This window comes from Schistocerca americana, chromosome 5, assembly GCF_021461395.2.
Source record: "Schistocerca americana isolate TAMUIC-IGC-003095 chromosome 5, iqSchAmer2.1, whole genome shotgun sequence".
NCBI classification, from domain to species: Eukaryota; Metazoa; Arthropoda; class Insecta; order Orthoptera; family Acrididae; genus Schistocerca; species Schistocerca americana.
The window spans coordinates 588,929,136-588,952,830 of NC_060123.1; the positions used below are offsets into that span (position 1 = coordinate 588,929,136).

At 37.7% G+C, this 23,695-nt stretch overlaps 1 protein-coding gene across 3 annotated transcripts in view; it reads left to right on the forward strand.

Moving 5' to 3' along the window:
- Window positions 1–9,501: 9,501 nt before the first annotated feature.
- Window positions 9,502–23,695, forward strand: part of LOC124615406 (cAMP-dependent protein kinase type II regulatory subunit) — a 64,183-nt gene continuing 49,989 nt past the window's right edge. Inside the window, exons 1-2 of one of the 3 annotated variants that reach the window (XM_047143256.1) lie at window positions 9,502–10,214; window positions 18,835–18,923. In XM_047143256.1, coding sequence (XP_046999212.1) covers window positions 10,001–10,214; window positions 18,835–18,923 — 303 coding nt within the window. In that variant the 5' untranslated portion in view covers window positions 9,502–10,000. Of the gene's footprint in view, window positions 10,215–10,502; window positions 10,528–10,796; window positions 10,822–18,834; window positions 18,924–23,695 lie in introns of those variants that run through there. The other 2 variants (XM_047143258.1, XM_047143257.1) reach the window with 2 other exon arrangements.

Sequence of the window (23,695 nt, forward strand, 5' to 3'; positions counted from 1 at the left end):
GCTTGTATCGATCACCAAATGGTGTAATTAAAACCTTCTTTGAACAGCTGGAAGATATAATCCAATACCTCTCAAAAACATAAGCTTATTTGATCACTATAGGAGATCTGAACATAGACACAAGTAAAAATACAGACAATACTAAGACCCTACTGGACGTATTGTGCATATACAATCTAAATATAAAAATAGATAGACCAACCAGAGTAACAAAGCATAGTGAAACTATAATTGATCATTTAATAACAAATATTCCTAGATGCTATTGTGACACACAGGTAATAAACTCCACATTAGCAGACCATTTTGCAATCATGACAGACATAAATATAAATACTAGTGATTCAGTGCAGATATGGGAGATGAGAAAACAGAACTACCCACATAACATAAATCTGCTAAAAAAGATGTTAGAGGCAGAAAACTGGGATGCAATATATGCAGCTAAAGATGCAAACACCAAATGGAACCAGCTTTTTTAATTATTCAATTATTATTATGATGCTACATGTTATGTTAGTAAAAGGCTTGTGAAAAAGCAACAAAAAAAGAAAAACTGGGTGACTGGAGAGGTAATCCATGCCAGAAATAATCTGAGAGTGTATTATGAACTCTCCAAACAGAAAAATACTGAGGCCTACAACACACTGTACAAAATAAAAAAGAAAGAGTACTGTAATTTTATCAGAGAAACTAAAGCATCATTCATCCAGATGTCTATAGATAAGGGAAAGAACTACTCAAAAGGTTTATGGTCTTGCATTAATGAAGAAAGAGGAAAAGTAACACATCGGGCAGAGGACACTTGCCCACAGGTGAGTGGGAAAAGCAACGCAAACCTTCTAGAAATAGCCAATACTTTTAACAGATTTATATTATTGTTGCAGACGAATTAATAAGACAAAATAAAACAAATGCAGCAAGTCAATTGTTAAACCCCCCACATACAAATCATACTATGGTTTTCATACCTACAACAGATACAGAAGTGTCAAACCTAATAAAACAACTTAAAATTACACATTCATGTGGCTTGGATGGTGTCACATCACATGTCATAAGGTAATGCTGAGAATGTATATTAAAACCATTGACACACATGCTGAATGCTGCGACAGAAGAAGGTATATTTCCAGATTCACTGAAAGTAAGTAAAGTGAAGCCAATATTTAAGAAAGGGAACAGGGATGAATTAGGAAATCACAGGTCAGTATCACTGATCTCAACATTTGCTAAAATCTATGAAATGATAATAAAGAATAGAATTGCAAGTTTTATAACAAAGTATAGTATACTGCATTCATCACAACATAGTTTCAGAGAAGGGAAGTCGACAAAAACAGCATCAACAGATGTAATTGAGCACGTTCTTAATTTCCTTGACAGGTAACAAAAGACATGTGGGATTTTTATGGACCTATCTAAGGCATTTGATTGTGTGAACCATCCAAATTAATGAAGCAATTATATCAGTATGGAATTAGAGGAAAATGCTATGACATACTTAAATCATACATTACAAATAGGAAACAATGCACGGAAATCAGACATACTAGTGGGGGAAATATAACATACTACAGATCATAATTGCAAACAGTTAAACATGGTGTGCCACAAGGGTCGGTGCTTGGGCCAATATTATTTATACTCTATGCAAATGACTTCCCTAGCTATATAAATCAGAAACTTATAAAGTATGCTGATGACACAACAATCTTTTGCACAGCTGACACAAAGGAGGAGCTTGAGAAGGAAGCACTCCTGAATATCGAAAATGCAAATAAATATTTACCATAAAACAACCTGTTTAGGAATCAGTCTAAAATAACGAATGTAGTATTTCAGACCAAGTGTAGTGAAAATTTTAATATAAATGTTAATATAAATGGAAAGACTATTAAAGAAGTAACCAGCACAAACTTTCTAGGAACTATAGTAGACAAACATTTGGCATGGGGGAGCACATAGATGCACTGTGTAAAAAGATAAACAAACAGATCTTCATCATGCATAAAACAGCTAAGACTGTGGCTGATAAAGTCCTCAGATCAATGTATTATGGACTTCTCTTCCCACATTTGTCTTATTCAATTCATATATGGGGAAGTGCACAAGCTGGCTACTTAAAAAGAATATTCACAATTCAGAAAAGGGCAGTGAGATGCGTTGCAAAAATACCACCAAGACAGACCTGTAGGCAAGCTTTTGTACACTATAATATTATGAGAGTAAATTCACTCTACATAGACCAAAGCATAATGGCGGTAAGGTCAAGCAATAAACACCTCCTAAATAAAGATGTACACAAACACGGTACAATATGAAATGAAAATTACTACATGATAAACAGAAATCTGAAACTGTCTATGACTGCCCTGAAGGAGCAGGCAAATGGTTTTTTAATAAACTCCCCAAAATCATTAAAAAAGAAACAGACCTAAAATGTTTTAAAAATGATTTGAAACTATATCTCACAGAGAAATGTATTTACAGTTTGAGTGAATACTGAGATGGTGTTTAAATATGTTATGTCATTACTGAAATATACCTTTAAAAATTATCATTTCTGTATGTTGTTTGGATTTGTGTGTATGTATAATGTGAAACATGTAATACCTTTGTATGCTTATAGACTATTTCTGTTTAACTATTTGTTTCATTTATATATAATGAAATCAAGTTTGATGTTAATAGCCTATTGTATGACACACTCAATACTCTCAGCTGGATTTTCAGCTGGAGTCCATGGGCAAAGAATAAATAAATAAATATAATATTTCCATGCAGGACATGTACCAGCTGAGAGAGGCGTGTGACGAGCCGAGGTGCGAGATATGTGTATAAAGAGTATCACAATTAGTAACGAAAACTGATGCACGTGAAAGCTTACGAGTGAAATGGAGAGAAAAGGGTGATGCCAAATGTAAAGTTGCTTCTCTGAAAAAATGTTCTCGAACTGGTCCCAGCATAGTGGTTTGGTCTATTAGGACTTAGAGTTGTTGCACCAACTCTGACAGTTTTGCTGGGAATGGAAGAAGTGCAGTTGTGAGACATTCAGCAGAAATGTGTCCAATGTCCAGCTTATACAAGTGTGTAAAATTTTCTGTGGCCCATTTTAAAGAGCTTCTGAGTTGGATGCTCGATCAGTGCAGTTCATATCACTAGCCCTAACTACTGAAGATTCCAGTGCAATATGCATGCTTTTCATGAGGGCATGTGTTTTTTCTCTTCTGTTTCATATTGTTTACCTCATTCAGTGATGATATTTCATCTGGTTTGCTGTCAGGTACTCACTGGGCTGGGAGTATGCTGACATATGAGAGCATGTCAACCAGTAAGATCATGCCTGTATGACCATCTGATACATACAACTTTTGTGAAACAGTGGGACTTGTTGGCAGCTGTAGTATGTGAGGAGTTTTTGTGGATGATACACTGCTGCTGCGGATGTAAGAACTGTTATGGTGTGGTTTGTTTATTGCTGTGCAACGGTGTTGGATTTGGAGCTGGTGTTTCTTCTTGTTCCACAGTATTGCCGTTTTGGTAGGCGCAAGGTATTGTGCTATGCTTGTAGATCAAAAGGCCTGTGATACCAGTAAATATGAATTACATTTTCCCTGTTGCTTGCAGTCCCGTGGATGAGGTTTTGTAGTCGAAAACGCGTATGTTTACTGGCTCGCCCTGTTGCTGCTGCACCTGGAACTGCCTGGCTAGTGTCTCAGATGTGGCGCGTAAATGATGGAGGTCGTTGGTAATACTTGGTATATGTTGGGGCATGACGCTGGGGTATTGCAGTGTCGTCTTTTCAGCCAGGCTCAGCATCCATAGGGTGGAGTTGGCAGATGCGTCGTTTGCTGGTGACGTCATGGCAACTATTGCCAGTTACTCCAGTATTGCATGCACCCTATCAACCACTTTGACCTACTTATACAATGGTTGACCATGTTGCATGGACAATGAAACTTGAACTTTTGATGCTACTTGCAGTTACCAAATATGTACAAGTCGTTGGCAACTGTTTATCATACCTCATAGATGCTTCAAAAATTCCTAAGGGCTATGTTACCTAGTCTGCTTTTTTCTTTTTTTGATAAAGGACTTGTCTGAACCTTTCGTCTGGTGATTTGGTGCTATGTGGAATTACATTAATTTTGAAGACAAACTAAGTTTGCTGACGAGGTGGATGTGAAATAATGTCTGAAGTAAATGCAATTGCCTTCTGATCCATTTTTTTGACTTGTGAGGTAAATTGTTCATGATCACCTGAGATGTACAGAAGCACAAAAATATTTTCAATGAATGCAAACCAGTTTTTAGGTTGGTTGGGCGTAAATGACAGGTGCCCTTAACAGCAGATGGCATGAAAGAGCTGTTTGACCCAATGGATGCATAGTTTATTGTTCATTAATGCGGTTGTGTAGTGGAAGAAATCTCTGTAACTGACAAGTTTGACTTAACTTTGCCTCCTGGCATGCCAGAAATATCTAATGCAATGTGGTGTGAAAACGGTACTGCTGCTTATGTTTGTCTAATAAATACTGTATTTCAATTTGGCTCTTTACACTACACTGTCTCGACAGTTTCCTATGGCACAAGAGAGAGTTCCAAACCACTGGATCTCATAGCGAATTTCTTGAATATCGGCGTCAATGGCGTGCAACAGCTTGTGTTTGTCCTGCATTATGGCATTGTATTTTACTGACCATAAAATAAATGGTCTACACAGTAACTCACTTTTTCTTCATTGCTGAAGTCACCAATTATGGGCGTAAGACTGGTACAGTACATATAAGAAGTAAATGGCTTTTAAGCTTACAGAAATGCCTTTATTACTCACAACACTGTATACACGTTATCTTGTTATATGAGTACACAAGATATAGATATAGAACTCAAATATGCAAGTTAATAAGAAAGCTAACATATACCAAAGTCGATTGTTAGAACTGTTGTTCCCCACAGGCTTTCAGGGCCAAGAATTGTAAAAGCTAAATCTCTTTTGTTTCCAGATATATGGCCTCTTTTGTGGAAGAACATTCACATTCATCTTCAAAGTGAGTCAATGACATAACGTAAACCACTCGACCCAATACTGCCTAGTAGATGTGCATTTAATGTTGTCACTAACTCACCCTGAAGATGGCCGTACAGTAATCAGCCAATATATCGGAAGAAGAAATAATACTATCCCAGATGTACTCCCAAAATGTGAAAGAATATTTTGAGAACTAGGAAAACTTCAAGAGCATCCTCATTGTCCTAATAAGACTCCGAATGGCTTTCAGATAACATCACAACACTGAAATGGCAGAGTTAGTATGTGGCCAAACATTCTGACTGCCAGGAGAATTCCTCACTGACATATCAGTCAATATCATTGTTGCATCAAACGTTACATAACATGAGTGCTTACAGGTCAGAAAGTCCTGCCTTGCAGGATAGTATCAGTATTAAGTAACTATCAGTGAAAGAGTTTATTAATGGATAAAGAAAAGTCCATATGACAAACGTTGTATGGTACATTTTTCCAACCTGCTGAAAAGTGAAAGAAATATTTCATAACATAGAAATATTTCACAACATCAGCACTTATTTTTTAAAGCATCTAACAATATTTAGAAGGTAATGTATCAAGCCTTTTTAACATACCCATTGTGTTTTCTTTCTAAGTACCAAATAGCAAAAATTAACCTCTGATTTTTCTTCTTCAGTAGTGTAGACTTTTTCACTCTCAATAAAAAGGTATTTATTAAAAATTGTATGAGCAATTTGTGTTCTTGTTTATGTGTAGTGTAGGCTTTCATTGGGCAGAAGCTTAATCATTCGCTGGTTTCAGATATTTCGCCTTTCTTATGGTAGAATGCTATCATGAAAAAGTCGAAGTCCTCATGAACCCTTGACGAAATTTCATGAAAACGAAGAAAACAATGAAACAAAGATTCGAAAAACGGAAGTTTCACACCATACAGATATCTTATCTAAATCATTTTGCAATTCGTTTTGGTCATTTGATGACTTTACAAGCTGGTAAATGAATGACAGCATCATCTGCAAACAATCTAAGAGGACTACTCAGATTGTCTCATATGTTGTTAATAACTTCTGATGTTAGCAGGTGACACTACTCTCCCCCCTCCCCCTTATCACACGGTCCTATTTGAAGCAGTTTATCCACCATGTACTAGTGGAAGTAGTGCTTTATTTATCCAGACACAATTTACATTGGTCGAATTTCATCAGAAAATACATAGCATAAAAAAATAATAATAGAAGGATGGGTTGTGTAGTACCTTACACAATATAACATTCAAAACTGCATATACAACTTTGATTAATTACATAAATGTATGAAAAAGATATCTTATACAGAATACATTATGCAGTTAACATTTCCATACAAGTAAATAAGAGTTCTAAAATGTTTGTTCAAAATATAGATTCATGTCATAGCAAGCATTTGATTGAAAATACTGTTGACATTTACTACATGGATGTAATTATTTGCTACAATGTTAATGCAGATATTTGGTCATACTATAATAGCAGTTGGTCATTAAAAATTGGAATACTACTTTCTTAAATGAGGACTAGTTCTTTCTATTTCTTTTATCTGTGCAGAAGTTTGTTGCATAATATAGTATTTTGAATGTTTGTTTGTTTTTGTGCTAAAGGCTTGTTTACTCTTTTTACGTGAATGTCATGGCACATTCTTGTATTGTAAGAATGACTATCTGAGTTAGTTTTGAATTTTGAATGTAGTGGTACCTGATATTAATTGCACTGTTTTTATGCAAAGCCATGACAAGGGTAGAGTATTCAGCTATTGAAATAATTACTTGGCGAGTATTGGCCTTCAACTATCGGTAATTATTCTAATAGTTTGTTTTTTTGTAGAATTATGGTGATTTTCACGTTTGTAACATTATGAGCCAAGAAGCTCACCGAGCGAGGTGGGGCAGTGGTTAGCACACTGGACTCGCATTCGGGAGGACGACGGTTCAATCCCATCTCCGGCCATCCTGATTTAGGTTTTCCGTGATTTCCCTAAATCGCTTCAGGCAAATGCCGGGATGGTTCCTTTGAAAGGGCACGGCCGATTTCCTTCCCCATCCTTCCCTCATCCGAGCTGGAGCTCCGTCTCTAATGACCTCATTGTCGACGGGACGTTAAACACTAATATCCTACTCCTCCAAGAAGCTCAGACCATACATAACGGCAGAATGGATACAAGCAAAGCATATATTTCTGCTACACTGTCTAATACACACAGAATTATTATGAACAATGCAAAGCATGCAGAACTTAACTTGTTAGTGAGCTAGAGAATGTGGGCTTTCAATGTAAAATTTCATCTATATTCACACATAAAAATTTTGTAACAGCTGCCCAGTCAAATTGTTTATTTTGAATTCTGAGGCCCATATCATAGTGTGAATTTGTTTTTAAATTATGACTATAATTATTTTTCAAAATATTTAGGGTTATGTTGTTCATCTCAAACTAAATTCCTACATTGTACATGTTGGCAATACCTGGATTATATCAGTTACAACAACTTTTTGCCATCAGTAAATGGGTATATGTGAGTACTATTTAATGGAATCTTGATATGGTTGGTTGGTTTGTGGGGGTTACGGGGACCAGACTACAAAGTCCATCAGTCCCTTATCTTGATGTGTTTTACATGTATATGAAATAAGGGAGGTACAAAAACACAGCCCTATGGTATCACAATTGGTACACTCTGAATATCAGACCAGTTAATGACACCTTGGTTTTTAATGTTTGTGGAAGTAATTTCTACTACCTGTCTCCTATTATGGACATATGACCGAAACTATTGTTTCTTCAATTCTCGTATAGCAGTAGCTACTAATTGGCCCAGCAAAATATAATGTTCTCATTATCAGATCCCTCCGATAAGTCCAAGTTTATTCCTAGAGTACTATGGCTTCTGTGTAGTCCCTCTATAATATTTTCAGTGAACTGAATAATAGCTCATTCTGTACACATGCCTCTGCAAAAACCTTGTTGATTTACAGGCAAGAGACTGAACTTTTCGAGGTGATTTCTAATTCTATGTTATATGACTGTCTCTCTTACTTTTGAAAATAGAGATAACAGAGCTATTGGTCTATAGTTGCCCACTTCATATATATTGTCCTTTTTATACAATGCTTTTCTTTTTGAATTTTTGTGTGTTCGTGACAAATGAGGATGGTTCTGATATGACACAAACACATGATTGAAACAGGAATCCCATCAGTCCTTGAAGACAATTTATTCTTCTTTGTTTTTGTTTTTCTAAGAGCTTCTAATTTATTTGGGGGACATTGCAATATTGAATTATCACTTTGTTTTCTTGGGACTGATTTTTCACTATTTCTACAGCAATTTTTGCTCATGTTGACTAGAGTATGTACAAGGTAGTCATTTATTGGGTATGTATTTTGCTAGAGTAATATTTGTGAGTCACACTCAGTGACCATCTGTTAAAACAATATCATCTTAATTTTTAACATTTTCGTTTATTTCTTTTTTTTACTACATTCCATATTGTTTTTGATTTGTTTGCTGTCCTTATAACTGTGTTGTCATTGTGCATTGTCTCAGCTTTTTTCAATCACTTTCCTATAAATTTGTTATATGTCTAAATGCAAAATACTCAAAAGCTGGCCTTTTCCTTCACTTTCAAATAACGGGTTAATGTTAAAATTATCTCATAGCCTAACAGTAATTGGACTTCCTTTTTGTCTCCATTTTTTAAATATATTTTTATCGTCCAGTGGTGAACTATGTGTTATATGACAATTAATTTTTTGCTCTTTTCCTCAGATTTTACCTATGTGACACACGATTCAAAACGTTTTTAAATAATTTGATGGTCCACTTCCGTTTTTGTTACGTGTAATCCTACGCTTCTGTCAGTACATGTTCCGTTTTTAAAAACGTTAAGGCAATGGTGATATCCTAATGTAAAACAATTCATTAACCTTGCACCAGTGTTCACATAAATGAGGAGACATCAACAAAATAATTTAAACGTGCTTCTAAATCTAACACTTGTACATGGTGGATTGTTTACAGCTCGTTGACCTCCATCGCGAATAAAACGTTGCCCGATCAATTTAACATGCACTGCATGCAAACTCAATTTCTGTCTCAACTAAAATTTCTTTCTCAGGCACCAAACGCTGGAAAAGGAAAAAAGTTTATTAATACTGTGTAATTGAATTCCCCTTTGAATTCATTTATAATGATATAGCATCACGAATTTCAAAATTTCCACGTTTCGCAACAATGGTTATTTGTTTAAAATTCCTCCAAATTATGGAAACAATCACGTTACTACCTTGTTTTCGCCGACCAATGGACAAAGGCGTCCTTAGCGCAGTTTAAACGTATGTTTAATCCAAAATTATTTAATTTTTTAACTTGCATTTGTTTTCGACGGTTTGGTATGTTACATTTAAGTGCTTTTTACTGCCATAGAATTTCAACCAGCAATAAGATTACGGAAGTTAATTACAGATTTTATTAAATCGTGAATGGTTCACACACTTTTATTACCATCCAGAAATAGAACTGTTTCAAAGTATTGTAAATCCTTTAAAGTTTTCGGTATATTTGTAGAAATTTTTGAGGAAACAAGTGCTTGCTGTAATTGACTTTTCCGATCGTCCGCCATTTTATATGTTCATTGGAGAGCGGGGTGGATGGAGAGTGAATTATAGGGTGTATTCCGTTTTGTGCTCTTGTTTTTAATGTAATATTTTTCCCTCCTCAAATCTGAATTTTTTTCGACGGGTGAGAAATGAAGAGATAAAACAGCAGCTTAAAGTTTACTTTAATAATTATCTGTTTCCTCACTGCGCAGTGGAGTGAAGTCACCTGATAGTGTAATTCGGTAGTTTTGTGGCCCAGAAGTACGATTTTGGGACATTAATTACTGTGTGTGTATTACATAGCTTTAAAACTGAAGACCTACACGGGAAGCGACATGAGTCGACCCGAGTCGGGGAAAATTACAGTTCCCGACGAACTGAGAGAAGTCCTTTTAGAATTCACCATTAGTTATTTATTGGAACAACCTGGCGATGTTGTAGAGTATGCAGTTGAATTTTTCCAAAAACTGAAGGAAAATAGAAGTACTCAAATCATTAGACTGGATACAGCGGGTTCGCCTGACGAATCTGTGATATCCACAGAAGAAGGTGAGTGAGTTAGTGACAAATTTCAGCTGTTCAGGATTTGCAGCAAATACGTAAAATAAAAAGCACATGCAGGATGGTTTTCACCAGGCATTTGGTGTAAGCAGACAGCCATTGAAGATCTTTTTTATGTACATATCTGTCATTCACTTACGATTATATTGACACGTATCGTTGTAACTATCAACATTATAAGAATATCGAACTGACGTAAGCTTCTGCAGAAGCGATGTTGTCCATACACAGCCAGTTGTCATTCGATTTCGATCAAATGCAGAGGATAAACTAGCTATATACCTTCTCTCCATGACCTTAGGTAAAGAATGAAATTTTGTTAAGATTTATATTAAGAACTCGACTATGAATTCTTTCCACAGGAGATGCGAATATATACGTCATGATTCTACAACAAATTTTGAAGTGCCCAAAGTCACAAATGCATAAAATCACCGTACAACTTCCTTGTTTTTTCTCATAGTAGGTTCGCTTGCTCTCTTGAGTGTGATATTATATTTAAGGTATCGGTGTAGCCGAATGTGCGTCACAAGTAGGCCTAATGTGGCGCGCGCACCTAGTTTGATTTATACATACCTTTGTGCCACAATGACAAGTAAATCTGACAATATTTTGTTTTTTTAACATTTCTTTTGTATTTTATATATAGTTTGGAAGCTTTTTCTAGGTAAATTTAAAATAACTTACACATGCAGCCTCGCATCTACTTGAGTGAATTTATGAACTTATTTCATCAGTGACACACTAATTTTTTTATAACCATAAAGTAAGAAACTGCCATATAGAAAAAAGTAAAAGCTAGTAAACTCAAGACTATATTGGCAACATCACATTCCACAGTAACAAGTTTGCTTTTGCAATGAGTGTTGTCATCTTACCTTGGACTATTTTCAAATCATCATCATTTCCATCATTCCTTATCACATTTTACAGTAAACGTTCTTCAGAAATTTTTTAATAAATAGATTAGCATCAACTGCTGTGAAATGTGCAGCTGGTTGCAAACCACACAAAAACCCTTAACTTGAGTACCTCACAAGCAGTAATTGGTTTTTTTCCCCCTATTTATAGTTGGTATACAAATTCCAGAGTGGAAAGCAAATATTTTCTTGGCCTGGTTATTGACCAAGTAAAGAAGTGTCCTTCATTAAAGTTTGATTGTGCATTGAAATAAATATTTAATGGACAAATCAAAACGAAGATTAAAAATCCTTTATTATCTCCTGACCATGTTCAAAAAATTGACAAACAATAGTGAGTACACATTGTATGTGTGGGGGTTTCTAATTTTAATTAATTTGCTCTTTCTGTTACTTGGTGTCATACATTTTAAAACTTCCACAATAAAAATAAATCAAACCACTTCCAGCTATAGGACAAACAGAAAAAAGATTAAGTTCATATCAGGTATCAAAAGAAGTAAGTTGTCAGTTACTGTAAAGCATACAGTAAGAGTGTAACAATTTAGACATAAATCAATATCATGATCAGCTATCCAAAATCTGCTGCTGGTTAATAGTAGTCTTTGCCAGGCATTAGTCTTCATGTATAAGCATCAGTGTTGTTCAGACATGTTTTCTACTGACCTTGCAGTAGGTCATCATCTCAAACTTTTCATTTTTCTTGGGATTTAGGAAGTAACTTCTGTAATAAATCTACTATCTCTACACTTATGTAGTATGTATCCCAGTCATGCATATATTATTTTTATGGGCCCTACACTTCCATTGTCCACAACATTTTCTTACCCTATCCAGTTGTTTTTCATCTATTGCCCTCAGCAGTCGCATTTTTTAATTGTTTTTGCACGAAATGCCATTGTTACAAGTTGTGGCTGATGATATACATTCAGTGTTAGCATTGTGTTTCAGATACCGTATATTAGAAGCTTAATTTTTGAAACTCTTATTTTATTTGCTAAAAATGTTTCAGGCCATTTTTGCTTGCTCTGTTATTATTATTATTATTATTATTTGCACACCCATCCTTTATCTTCCTCAGCCATAAAGACAAAAAGTCCTCAACTGGTTTGCTAACATCTTTGTTATGTGGTACTATATTCTCTTCATTATGTTAATTATACATGATGTTAGCTTTGTTATAATTGATTTTCAGGCCGACTTCCAATTTTGCTGTTTTAAGTTCTTCCATTTGTTGTTTAGCTTTATCTCTTTCAGAGCAAACCAGCACAGTGTCATAAGCAAAATTAAGGTAGCTGTCTGATATGTATGTATAACATGTATACCATCATTGTTTAATTAATTTATTTGTTTTAGAATTTGAAAAATTCTTTTAAAAGGATGATGATAGTTGATGCAGAATCTACAACCTCATGATTAATCTGCAATTCACTATTAAGTGTGTGACAGAGGGTTCATTGAACTATCTTCAAGCTATTTTGCTACCGACCCATCCTGGAAAGGCGCACGAGAAGAACGAGCATTTAAGTCTTCTTGTATGAGCTCATATTTTATCATGATGATTATTTCTCCCTGTATAGGAGTGCATGCCAACAGAATATTTTTACTATTGAATGAGAAAGTTGGTGTTTAAAATTCCATGAAAAGATTCTGCCACAATGACAAAGGCCTTTGTTTTAATGATTGCCACCCCAATTCATGGATCATATCCATGGCACTCTCCCCAATTTCACAATAATAGAAAACAAGCTGCCCTCTTATGAACTTTTTCAGTGTCATCTGTCATCCCTTCTGATGCATGTCCCATGCTGCACAGCAGAATTTTAGAAGAGGGTGGCCAAATGTGGTGTAAACATTCACTTTAGTAGACCTGTTGCACTTTCTAAGTGTTCTGCCAATAAATCAGTCTTAGGTTTGCTTTACCCACAACCGTATCTGTGTGATTGCTGCAATTTATTTGTAACTGTAATCCCTAAGTATGCAGTTTATAATTCCTCGTAACTCTGGTGCCATATCTACTAATCTTTAGCATCAACTTTTAGGCCCTATGCTTCAGTATACTAACACAGGTTTGAATCAGTATCTGGTTTGTTAAGTGTGTAGTTCAGATTTTATTGCAGCAGACTCTAAACCTTCTCAAAATCTCTGAAACCTGGATGCACAAGTAATTCATACTCGTTATTCTGTTTGGTCATTGCATTCACAATTTATAATTAGTCCAGTGGATTATTTTCTAAAATCAGCCATTTCTTTCGTCAATGACCCCCCCCCCCCCTCCCTCTGCCCATGTTGTTGACAGTAGTTTTAGTAAACATGTTGTTCATTATGGGTAGGATACATATGTCATGTTCTTTTTCTTATGAAGTTGAATAATTAAATGCTTGTTCCTGTTTTGTGGAACTGTCTTCCTCTGCAGACATTATGTTAATAACACTGCAAATACCTTTTGTAATGAATTACATTTGTCTTTAACCATTTTTATTGAAACACCTCCATCTCCTGAATCTTCTTCTTTTTGTACTTTAATTGGGTTTATAAACTAAATTGGGCAGAGCTTGTGGAATGGTGTAATTTTCATCAGTAATTATCTGTTTTTGATCCATGTGCTATAAAAACTTTCGAAAAATTGAGGAATGCTTGGACAATTCTCTCTAGATCTATACTGAGAAGCACATCACTGTCAGATGCACAGTGGAGGTTACATCCAATTGTACCATGTATAAAGATTTCTTCCCATTCCATTTATGTACGGCTTGTGGCCATTAATGACAGTTTAAATGTCTCCATGCCTTTTGTAATTAGTCTAACCTCATGTTGACAGCCACCAGGATGGTTGGCATCAATTATCAAGCACTTGCCACTTCAGATTTTTCATCGTTTCTGTGATGTGACCCAGTAAGCCAAGCACACCTGTGACTTTTTACTTTCTTTATGTTCTGTACTCCTGTTAATCGTGTTTTGTGTGGGTCCCATACACTTGAAGTACTGTTTGAGGCAGCACATGAGTGTTTTGCATGCAATTTCCTTTGTAAGTAACCTCCTTTGTAGACTTATTCTATTTTCTTGATGTTCTACCAATGAACCTAAGTCTACCAACTGCTTTACTTACAACTTAGTGTATGTGATCAGTCCATTTCATATCGCTAAAAAGTGTTAAATCCAGGTATTCATAATATGCAGTTACTCATTCCAGTTATGGCTCATTAATATTGTAGTCATGAGATAGGGCCTACTACACTTTTGCATTGTGTGAAGTGCACAATTCTACATTTCTCAATGTGTAATGGAATTTGCTAATGACATTACTACTTTGGAATCTTACTATGATCTGCCCATTTTCAGATAGTAGCCTAGTTCATGATCTACTGCATTGTCTGCAAAAAGTGTGAGGTTACTGTTCATATTGCCCTCAGTTCACAAATATACAACATGAAGAGTTAGCGTCCTAACTCACTTCCCTGGGCCAAGCATGAAGTTACTTTTACATCTCTTGATGACTCTTCAGCCAAGATAACATGCTGCATCCCACCAACCACAAAATTCTCAATCTTGTCAATCTTTCCTGATGAGGCAACAGTTTGTTGCGAAAGCTTGAATTTTGTGTGTATGTTTGTGTTTGTTTGTGTGTCTATCGACCTGCCAGCGCTTTTGTTCGGTAAGTCACCTCATCTTTGTTTTTATATATAATTTTTGTCACAAATTTAGTTTGATACCCCGTACAATTAAACTATTGTTGATAAGTGTTGATATGACGCTGGGTAAAATGCATTTTAAAGTTAAGAAGTATTGCATCTACCTGATAGCCTTGATTCATGGAATTCGGGATGTCTTATAAGAAAAGTGCAAATTGTGCTTGGTGTCATGGAAGAGGTCATTATATTCAAAATGCCTTATTGTGTTTGAACTCAGAATGTATTCTAATATTCTACAACAGATGAGTGACAGTGATCTTGAACAGCCATTTTGTGGGCTCTGATTGTGGTTAAAAGAGGGCTAACTCAGCTGTAAAATCCTTGTAGAATCTCTTTGTTGTGAATTACTCTGGTATCTGCATCTTAGCTGAGGAAATGATTGTTATCCAATATAAACCTGTTTTGTCTTCATTGTTCTTTGTTTTCAGCTGTATCAATAATTTTGTTTAATTCAACATGTTCCTATTATCATTTGCTTGTATCTGCTGCCTTCATTTTAATAGCTACTTTACTTAAGATTTTTCTTTCTCTTATTTTCTTCACATTTGCAACATCCATTGCTGTTTGCCTGAATACTTTGTTAAAAAAATTTCACTTTAATCTAATCTTAAATTTACAAAATATTGAAGTCGTTGCTTGATTCAGTCTGTTACATCTCCCTAAAGTAAAATGTAATCAATGGAAAGGTTGGTTTATAGATAAGTGTGCTTTAATAAGCATGGTCTTATTAGACGTTTTAACTGACTTACCCAGCCTGTTGTAGGGGGACTTACAGTTTTAATGTTGACTCTAAACCATGATGGCACCCAGGATTTTCACAGTAACAAAAATAGCCAGCAATGAAAGAAATAAATGTCAGATACAAATCCCTAGGCCTGACCAAGGATCAAATGACAGATCTTTAGTCTGCCACTGAGTCACCTTTTCTGTTTTCAGATAAATTCTCATACTCTGCTTTCCTGACTTCCTGCCTGATAAGTCTCTTTCATTCTTCGCTTGAGGTCTATTTTTACGCTTCATCTTAAAAGTTTGTGATCACTGGTAACTCAAGTGTGCTTTAAGATTGTCACATCTCGTACACTTTCAGTTCTTATTTGATAAAAAGCAGTGAATTTCATTTTTAATTCCATTTAGTTCTTGCAAAGTCCATGTAGTATTCACTCTCATGTGAAAAATTTATTAAGAACGAATATGCTACAGTTCTCAGCAAATTCTGCTATTATATGAGCTCTTTCATTTAAGGTATCATAATAGGACTTTCCTCACTGAAGAATTGTTCATTAGCTTTTATCCTACTCATGCTAAAACTCTTGTAGTTGGATTTGCATTCATTTATCACTTATGTAAGATTTTATAATGTGAGCATGTCACTGTGTATAGTCGAATGATTTCCATGGAGTATCTTAAGTTTATAGTTAAAACCGGTATATTCCTTCAGGGATTACTTCAGTATGTATAATGTTGGTTTTAATTTTCTTGATGAGAATAAATGATGCTTCTGAATTCTCCCTGTTGTGGATTGGCAAGACAGCCAACCCACTATGAGAGGAAGCCGAAAGGCACGCGTTTTAGCTCACGCAGGCTGGCGTCAGGTCTGGAACAGGTCAAGGAAATGAGACTAACAAAAAACGTACGTAGCTGCTGGAAAACTTAACTTTAATCCATAATTGGTGAACATCGCTCTTGACAGTACGTTTTACAGCATCAATAGTAACTGGTAATGGCGCCTTGCTAGGTCGTAGCAAATGACGTAGCTGAAGGCTATGCTAACTATCGTCTCTGCAAATGAGAGCGTATTTTGTCAGCGAACCATCGCTAGCAAAGTCGGCTGTACAACTGGGGCGAGTGCTAGGAAGTCTCTCTAGACCTGCCGTGTGGCGGCGCTCGGTCTGCAATCACTGATAGTGGCGACTCGCGGGTCCGACGTATACTACCGGACCGCGGCCGATTTAAAGGCTACCACCTAGCAAGTGTGGTGTCTGGCGGTGACACCACACTCCCCCCCTCGTTTTGTTCATTTGTAGTAAACCATATATTTTGTTTGTGAGTCTGGCTGGTCCTTTCTCTTTCAGCCCACATTTGTATTCCATTAAATTTTGTTTATTTGTCTTCCAACTCCATTAAACTATTTGCAATGATTTGATGTCTGCCAGATAAAGTGATATACACATTTGATTTCCTAAGGTACATGTTATTTCCTGTTTAGCCAAAACTTCTTGTAGCAAGATGTGTGTGCACGAAAGTAGCTGGACATGCCAAATAGCCAGAAATCATAGTCAGAATATCCTCAGTCCCAAAATTCTTTGATCCTGTCTGAGACACCAATGTCTATTTACACATGGTGGTAGGGCAGGCCTCTTACAATTGTGTCCATGATGTACTTGCCTGCCACGGCCCAAAGAATTTTTGCGAGACGCATGAACAGTGCTAAATCTGGGTAGAGCTATGCTCACAAGTGCTTCTAAATCTCAGAATGCAGGGTCAGCACAACTGGTTCAAGTACTGATTACATTCCAACAAAGCCCCCAAGGCTTCAGTCAATAAATATTGCTTTTAGGGAAAAACTTAAACTTTTTTTAAATGGAAATAATTGAGATGGTACAGTTATTAAAATACTACATTCACTTTCATTTTTGAGAGCTATGAGATCTAGCAACAATTCTGCAACCTAAATTAAGGTTTCTGTGGCTTTCAAAAATTATACCAGTTTAGTGAATGTACAAGGATTGTCCAGAAAGTATTGCACCATTTTTTTTCTCACACAGAAACAATGCTATAAATGTGAAATGTTAAGGTGTATTATTTGAAGTATACTGAAGCTTCCGTCACTTCCAACAGATAGCTTAGCTGCAGGACAGTTTCAAACTGGTGTCTGTAGGTGAGTTACATTACACATCTGCTGTTGACAGAAGTATAGTTAGTCACTGGGCATGGAGGGTGAGGTCCTCAGAAGGCGGTTCGGCGGAGCTCCACGATTTGCTCTGGTTGGCAAGACCATCCACAGCTGTCAAACCTGACATATTGCTGCAAGCTGATGTCATTTACGAGGACAGATGCATTGCGACTTGGTAGTTGGCATTGCATCTGTCAATCAGCGAAGGAAGTATGGATGCAATTGTCTGCCACACACAAGTCCGAGGACTGCTGAACACATCGCAAAACAGGGTTGGATACTGTTACCCCATCCACCTTACAGCCCTGATCTAGGCCCCCCCAGACTTCTGCTTGTTTGGGCGATTAAAGGATGCCATTTGTTGAAGACCTTTTGAGGATGATGTGATTCAATGAGTTAAGCACTGGCTGTGCCACCAGGACAAGGATTGGTACCGACAGGGCATACACACCCATGTTTTGTGCTGGAGGAAGGTCATAGAACGGGATGGAGAGTACGTGGTAAAATAACGTCTGTAGACAAAACATCATTCTTTTTTGTGTACAATTCTTATTATGTTAAAAAAAATTGTTGAAGAAAAAAAAAAAATGTGGTGCATTACTTTCTGGGCATCCCTCGTAGGAATCTTTAGAGTGTATGTAACTAAATAATTCCTATCTCCATTTCCTTCAGAGATAGCCCATCTGCAGTGATCTAGTTTTCAATGAGATGCATTGCAACACTTCCCTACATTTGGTGAAAAGAAAAAACAAATTTAGAGGTCTAAAAGTTCAAAGTAATGATATTTTAGTTCACAGGAAAACTTCAAGTGAAAACACCGTAATAATGTGATATCTTTATTTTTATCAGAGCCTTTTAAAAAGGTAATTGATTTACTATAGCTACTTCCATGAACAATATCTGTGTGTCAATGTTGCATGTGATTCTATCAAGTAAAGTGGAAAAAAAAACAGCTTTGTTTGTCTAAAAATTATATGGCCCATTTCGTAATGCATTCTTATTGAATTATTGGTATATTTTTACTTTGATTATTTTAATGTTTACACCAAAATTGTTGAAGAATTAGTGTAATACTTATGCATGAATAATTCTGTCCTCCTCAGAGCCACCTGTGGCGAGATTCTCGACACGACGTAAATCTGTTTTTGCAGAAGCGTATAACCCTGAAGATGATGAGGATGATGGTGAGAAGGTAAGGAATCATAGTTCGTTATGCATAATGAAATCTGTTGTTAATCTGTGTTAATATGTTCTTAGTAACTGGTTTTCTGTGAGATGTTAACCTTTTTAGTAGTACAGTCCTTAATAAATAAATACATACATGACGGTTGTAGGTTCAAATTTTATAAGACCAGATATTTTCAACATACTTCCTAAACATGAACATAAAAAAATGCAGTGTAACCAAAGGTGCCTATTCATCTGTTAGTTTTTAAAATGTGGCCAGTAGTAGGAATGGTACATAAACACCAACATTGAATCAGGATTCATGAAGTATCTTTACCTTCAGCATTTTTGCTTTCCCTGTGCACTCCTTGCTGCCTATTTCTTATTCCTGACAAATTTTGTGCTTAATTTTTAGTGTTTTATGTGGACCCAATGGGTGCTTGTTTTTTAAGCCACTAAACAGCATTGTTGAATCACAAAAGGTAAACCACTGTGAAAAGAATGAGGGAAGAGACAACCAGTTTTATTAAATCAAATAGGTCTGTGACTTCTGTATTATTTCAATCAGTATAAACTAAGGACCTAGTATGTTTTTGTAAAAAGATCAAGCAATAAAAATATAAACTATGTTTCTGGATGAGGATCCTTTTTCCTTCACAATTGAGTTTTGAATAAATGTTGAGCAGTAGGTGTCCCTTTTTAAAAAGTTTGATACTCTTACCTCAGTAAACAATATACCCGTGACTTGTTTATATCACTAAGAAGCACACATTTTAAATTGGGTCACTCATGGATTATACGTATCAGTTTCACATAGATACAAACCTGAAGGAGCTAAAACACGTTGTAACTTTCTTTAATGTCATACATGTCACTGGTACATTTGTTGTTTTCTGTTCAGTGGAGCTTAGTGAAAAGTTTTGCCAATATAATATTCATGAGGAATGTTCGCAAAATACGTAATTAACTGGTTACTGCGACACTTGCTTTTTCTTGGTGTGCTCTTTCACTTGTGAGTTTGAATGTTAATGTCAAAAAGGATGCTGTTAGATACTGGTCAAGGACATGTAGATCAAGAAACTTGTGGCTCTGTCAGAGGTCTTTCTGTAGGATAAATGTCAACAATTCACAGAAGAAAGCCCATCAGGGGGCTTCCAACTCTTTCATGAGAATGTGTGTGACAAGCACAGGTCCCCAAGCTATTGCAGCACTTACCTCCTTTTTTGTGCTCCAATCTCCCATCCCTGACTATCCTTATTTCCCAAACAATGGTAACTCCAGATAGGAATGTAGGAAAAGGCAGATTGCTAGTTACCATAAAGAAGACACATTAAATTGCAGACAGGCACTATTAAATGACACTTACATAAGCTTTTGGCCACAGTCTTCATCAGCGAAAGAGAAATACACACCATTCATACACACAAACAAGCACATCTTGTGCACGTATACTGCCAACTCCATTATCTCGGGCCTTAATGTAACTATCACGTGGGATGCAAGCAGCTATCCAGAGGGGACAGGGAAGGGAAAGGGATAGTAATGTACAGGTGGGAATAGAGATGAACTAAGGGACTAGAACGCCAACAAGCGTAGCATCAGGAGGTTGTCAGCCGAGGAGGAGGGGAAAAAAGGAGTGAGGAGTGAGAAGGGAGAGGAGCAGGGAAAGATGCGTGGGTGTGTTGGCAGAGGGCGGCAAATAAACAGGGTGGGAGACGACAATGGGGAGGGGATGATATGACGCACGGGGTGGAAAATGTTGGGTGGAGGGTGTGGGGACAGTATTTTACTGTAGGTTGAGGCCAGGATAATTGTGGGTGTGGAGAATATGTTGTAAGGATAACTCCAATCTGCGCAGTTCAGAATGGATGGTGGTGCAGGCTGTTGAGCATGTTATGCTCAGCTACATGTGGTGCCACAGGGTGGTCTACTTTGCTGGTTGGCCACAGTTTGGCAGTGGCTGTTCATCCTGGTGGACTGGCAGTTGGTAGTCATACCAATATAAAAAAGTTGGCAAAGATTGCAGCAGAGCTGGTAAATGACATGGCTGCTTTCACAGGTGGCCATGTCTCTTACGGTGGGATAAACCGGTGACAGGGCTGGAACAGGAATGTTGGGTGGGTGGATTGGGTTGGTCAGGTCTTGCACTTGAGTCTTCTACAGGGATATGATCCTTGTGGCAAGGGGTTGGGATTGGAGGTGGTATAGGGATTGACTAGGATGTTACGGAGGTCGGATAGGTGATGGGACACCACTTTAGGAGTGGTGGGAAGTATCTTGGGTAGGATGTGTCTCATTTCAGGACATGATGATAGATAATCAAAGCCATGGCGAAGGATGTGGTTTAGTTGTTCCAGTCCTGTGTGGTACTGAGTGTCGAAGGGGACACTCCTTTGTCTCTGGTTTTTGGGGGTGGTGGGTGGATTGGGGGTGTGAGGGGAAATGGTGTGGGAGATCTGTTTGCGGACTAGATGTGGGGGGGGGGGGCGCATAGTGTGTCTCTGTGAACACCTTGGTGAGACCCTCAGCTTACTGAGCAAGGGAGTTCTTATCACTGCAGATACCCTGTCCCTGGGTGGCCAGGCTGTGTGGGAGGGATTTCTTGGTGATCCTTATTTCTCTTTCTTTCTCATGGTGGCAGCGTTAGATGTTGACCGAGCTGCTTCCCTAGGTTCTGTTTTCTTTTGTCAACATCTTCATTCATTTCTGTTGCATCACTCTTTGGCTGAAGTAATTGTGATCCCCTTTTAGGTCTGACCTAAAGTTTTAATTTTTTTTTCTATAATGTGAACTAAATTGGAAAGAATGCCTTCAGTAGCACATGTTGCATACAGTGTTGATGACTCTTTGCTCACATTAACTTTGAAGACTCATCTATATGCCAACACAGTGGCTAGTCTAATGTGGTACGTGCTCTTATGGTAAAGCCCCCTGACGACACAGGGATCACACTTCTGGTGCACGAGCTTATAGTTCCCACGCATGCCAAGGTGTACGTGCCCATCCTCCTGGGGGATCAGGATTTTGGCAATGGCCAAATGCTAGATGACTTTTGCTGTGGCTAGGTACAGAACCTTTGATTGGAGGAGGTGCCATCAGGGCCGACATTTTGCAAATGAAACGTATCAAATTGAACCAACACGATGGCCGTTCTGGAAAAATGTACAGTGGGTAACTATTGATTAAAACCACCTCTGCTGCTCGATCTTAAGCTCTCTAGGCCTGTGACCAGCTGGATGGCACACCAGTGACTAATACCTCGCATAAAACTTTTGAGTATGATGGAAGAAGTTACCTTTCACAGAGACCTTATGTTCCAGACAGACAGAGAACCGTGAGCTCATCTCAAATGGCAAGATGTACATTTTTTCTGACTCTTACAAGAAGGTTCTAAGTATAATCTAACAGATAAGGGTGCTTTCATCTTAGACTCTGAAGGAAATTCCCTGCCAAAAATAGTTAAAATTATGGTGTACAGGTGTGACATGGAACATGCCCGCCATCCTCGACGTGTTTCTGATGTTTATTCTTAGGTAGTATGTCATCCAACTGTGCAACAAACCCAAAGTGTGGACAATCACTCCATGAAGGTCGTCCTGTGAGCCAGTCGTGCTGAACACCATCCTCAACATTCACCCATTTGCCCAGTATTTAAAAAATAAAATAACAAAATATAAATCATTTGATTGCCTGTCCTACGAAGACTTATTATGCAAAAGTCACTTCCCTCTCCTCCCCCTCCCTCCCGCCTCACCTCATCTGTTTCCAAAACAGAGCTACCATTGCCCTCGACACTGATGTTTCCTGTGACACCATCTTAAGAGAACCGTTTCTCATGCCTAGCTGGAGAAGCAGCTTCCTCCTTTGGCATCTACTAGTGCCAGGGTTTCTTCTTGGGACACCTTTCCTTGGAAGCTCACATATCAGAGGCCTGACTCCAGTCAGTGGATGAAGGAGCCATGGCCTATGGGTACCAGGGCTGCCCACTCTTCACCTGCCCTCACTCCGACAGTGAATAAGCCCTTGCAAGAATCTTGGCCATCGGATGTTGCAAAAGGGGGGCGGGGGGCTACTTGAGTAACCTCATAGGAGCCAGATTCCCGCCAAGCTGTTGGATTCTGAGCCAATGATCGCTGATGATGTGCCACCCACGCCAGTGGCAGACAGCGGTCCTTGCACATGACCGGTCCTCCTGACCCCTTTACACCTAATCAGGACGCTGTCAACATGGTGATCCAGTAGAACTGTTATTTATTCTGTCTGCATAGCCATTCAAGAAATTTGCTTCACAAATGACCATTCCTTAATGCTTTATGGTTACTGTTCATTCTGTTGGAATAATACTGGCTTCGGGAGGGTGACTGGAGGAGTCTGTGTGTTTGTTTGCACAGATGTCTGTGAGTGGATCCACCAATAGCCGAGTGAGTGCAAACTACCCCTGGAATCACTGTTTGAAACATGTATTTACCATCAGCAAGGGCGCTCATTTCCTTTTAGATAACCTCATAATCCAACAGCTCACTCCCCCCCCCCCCCCTCCTTCCCCCATTGTCCTTCTATGGCATTTCAGTGCCATCCTGTGTGATGAAATAACACCTCTCCAGGTATGAGCCTTTCAACGGATCCCAACTCCTGTCAGATCTCAGTATGTCTCCCCTCTGTGAGTATCAACTCCTACCCACTTCAGTGCTGCTCATGACACCTTTCCAGCTATCAATCTTATCCTCTGTCACAGGGGCTTTCAAGACCCACTACTGGTTTTTATTTGTCATTTTTAACCCATCGGTTGCTCTGGGT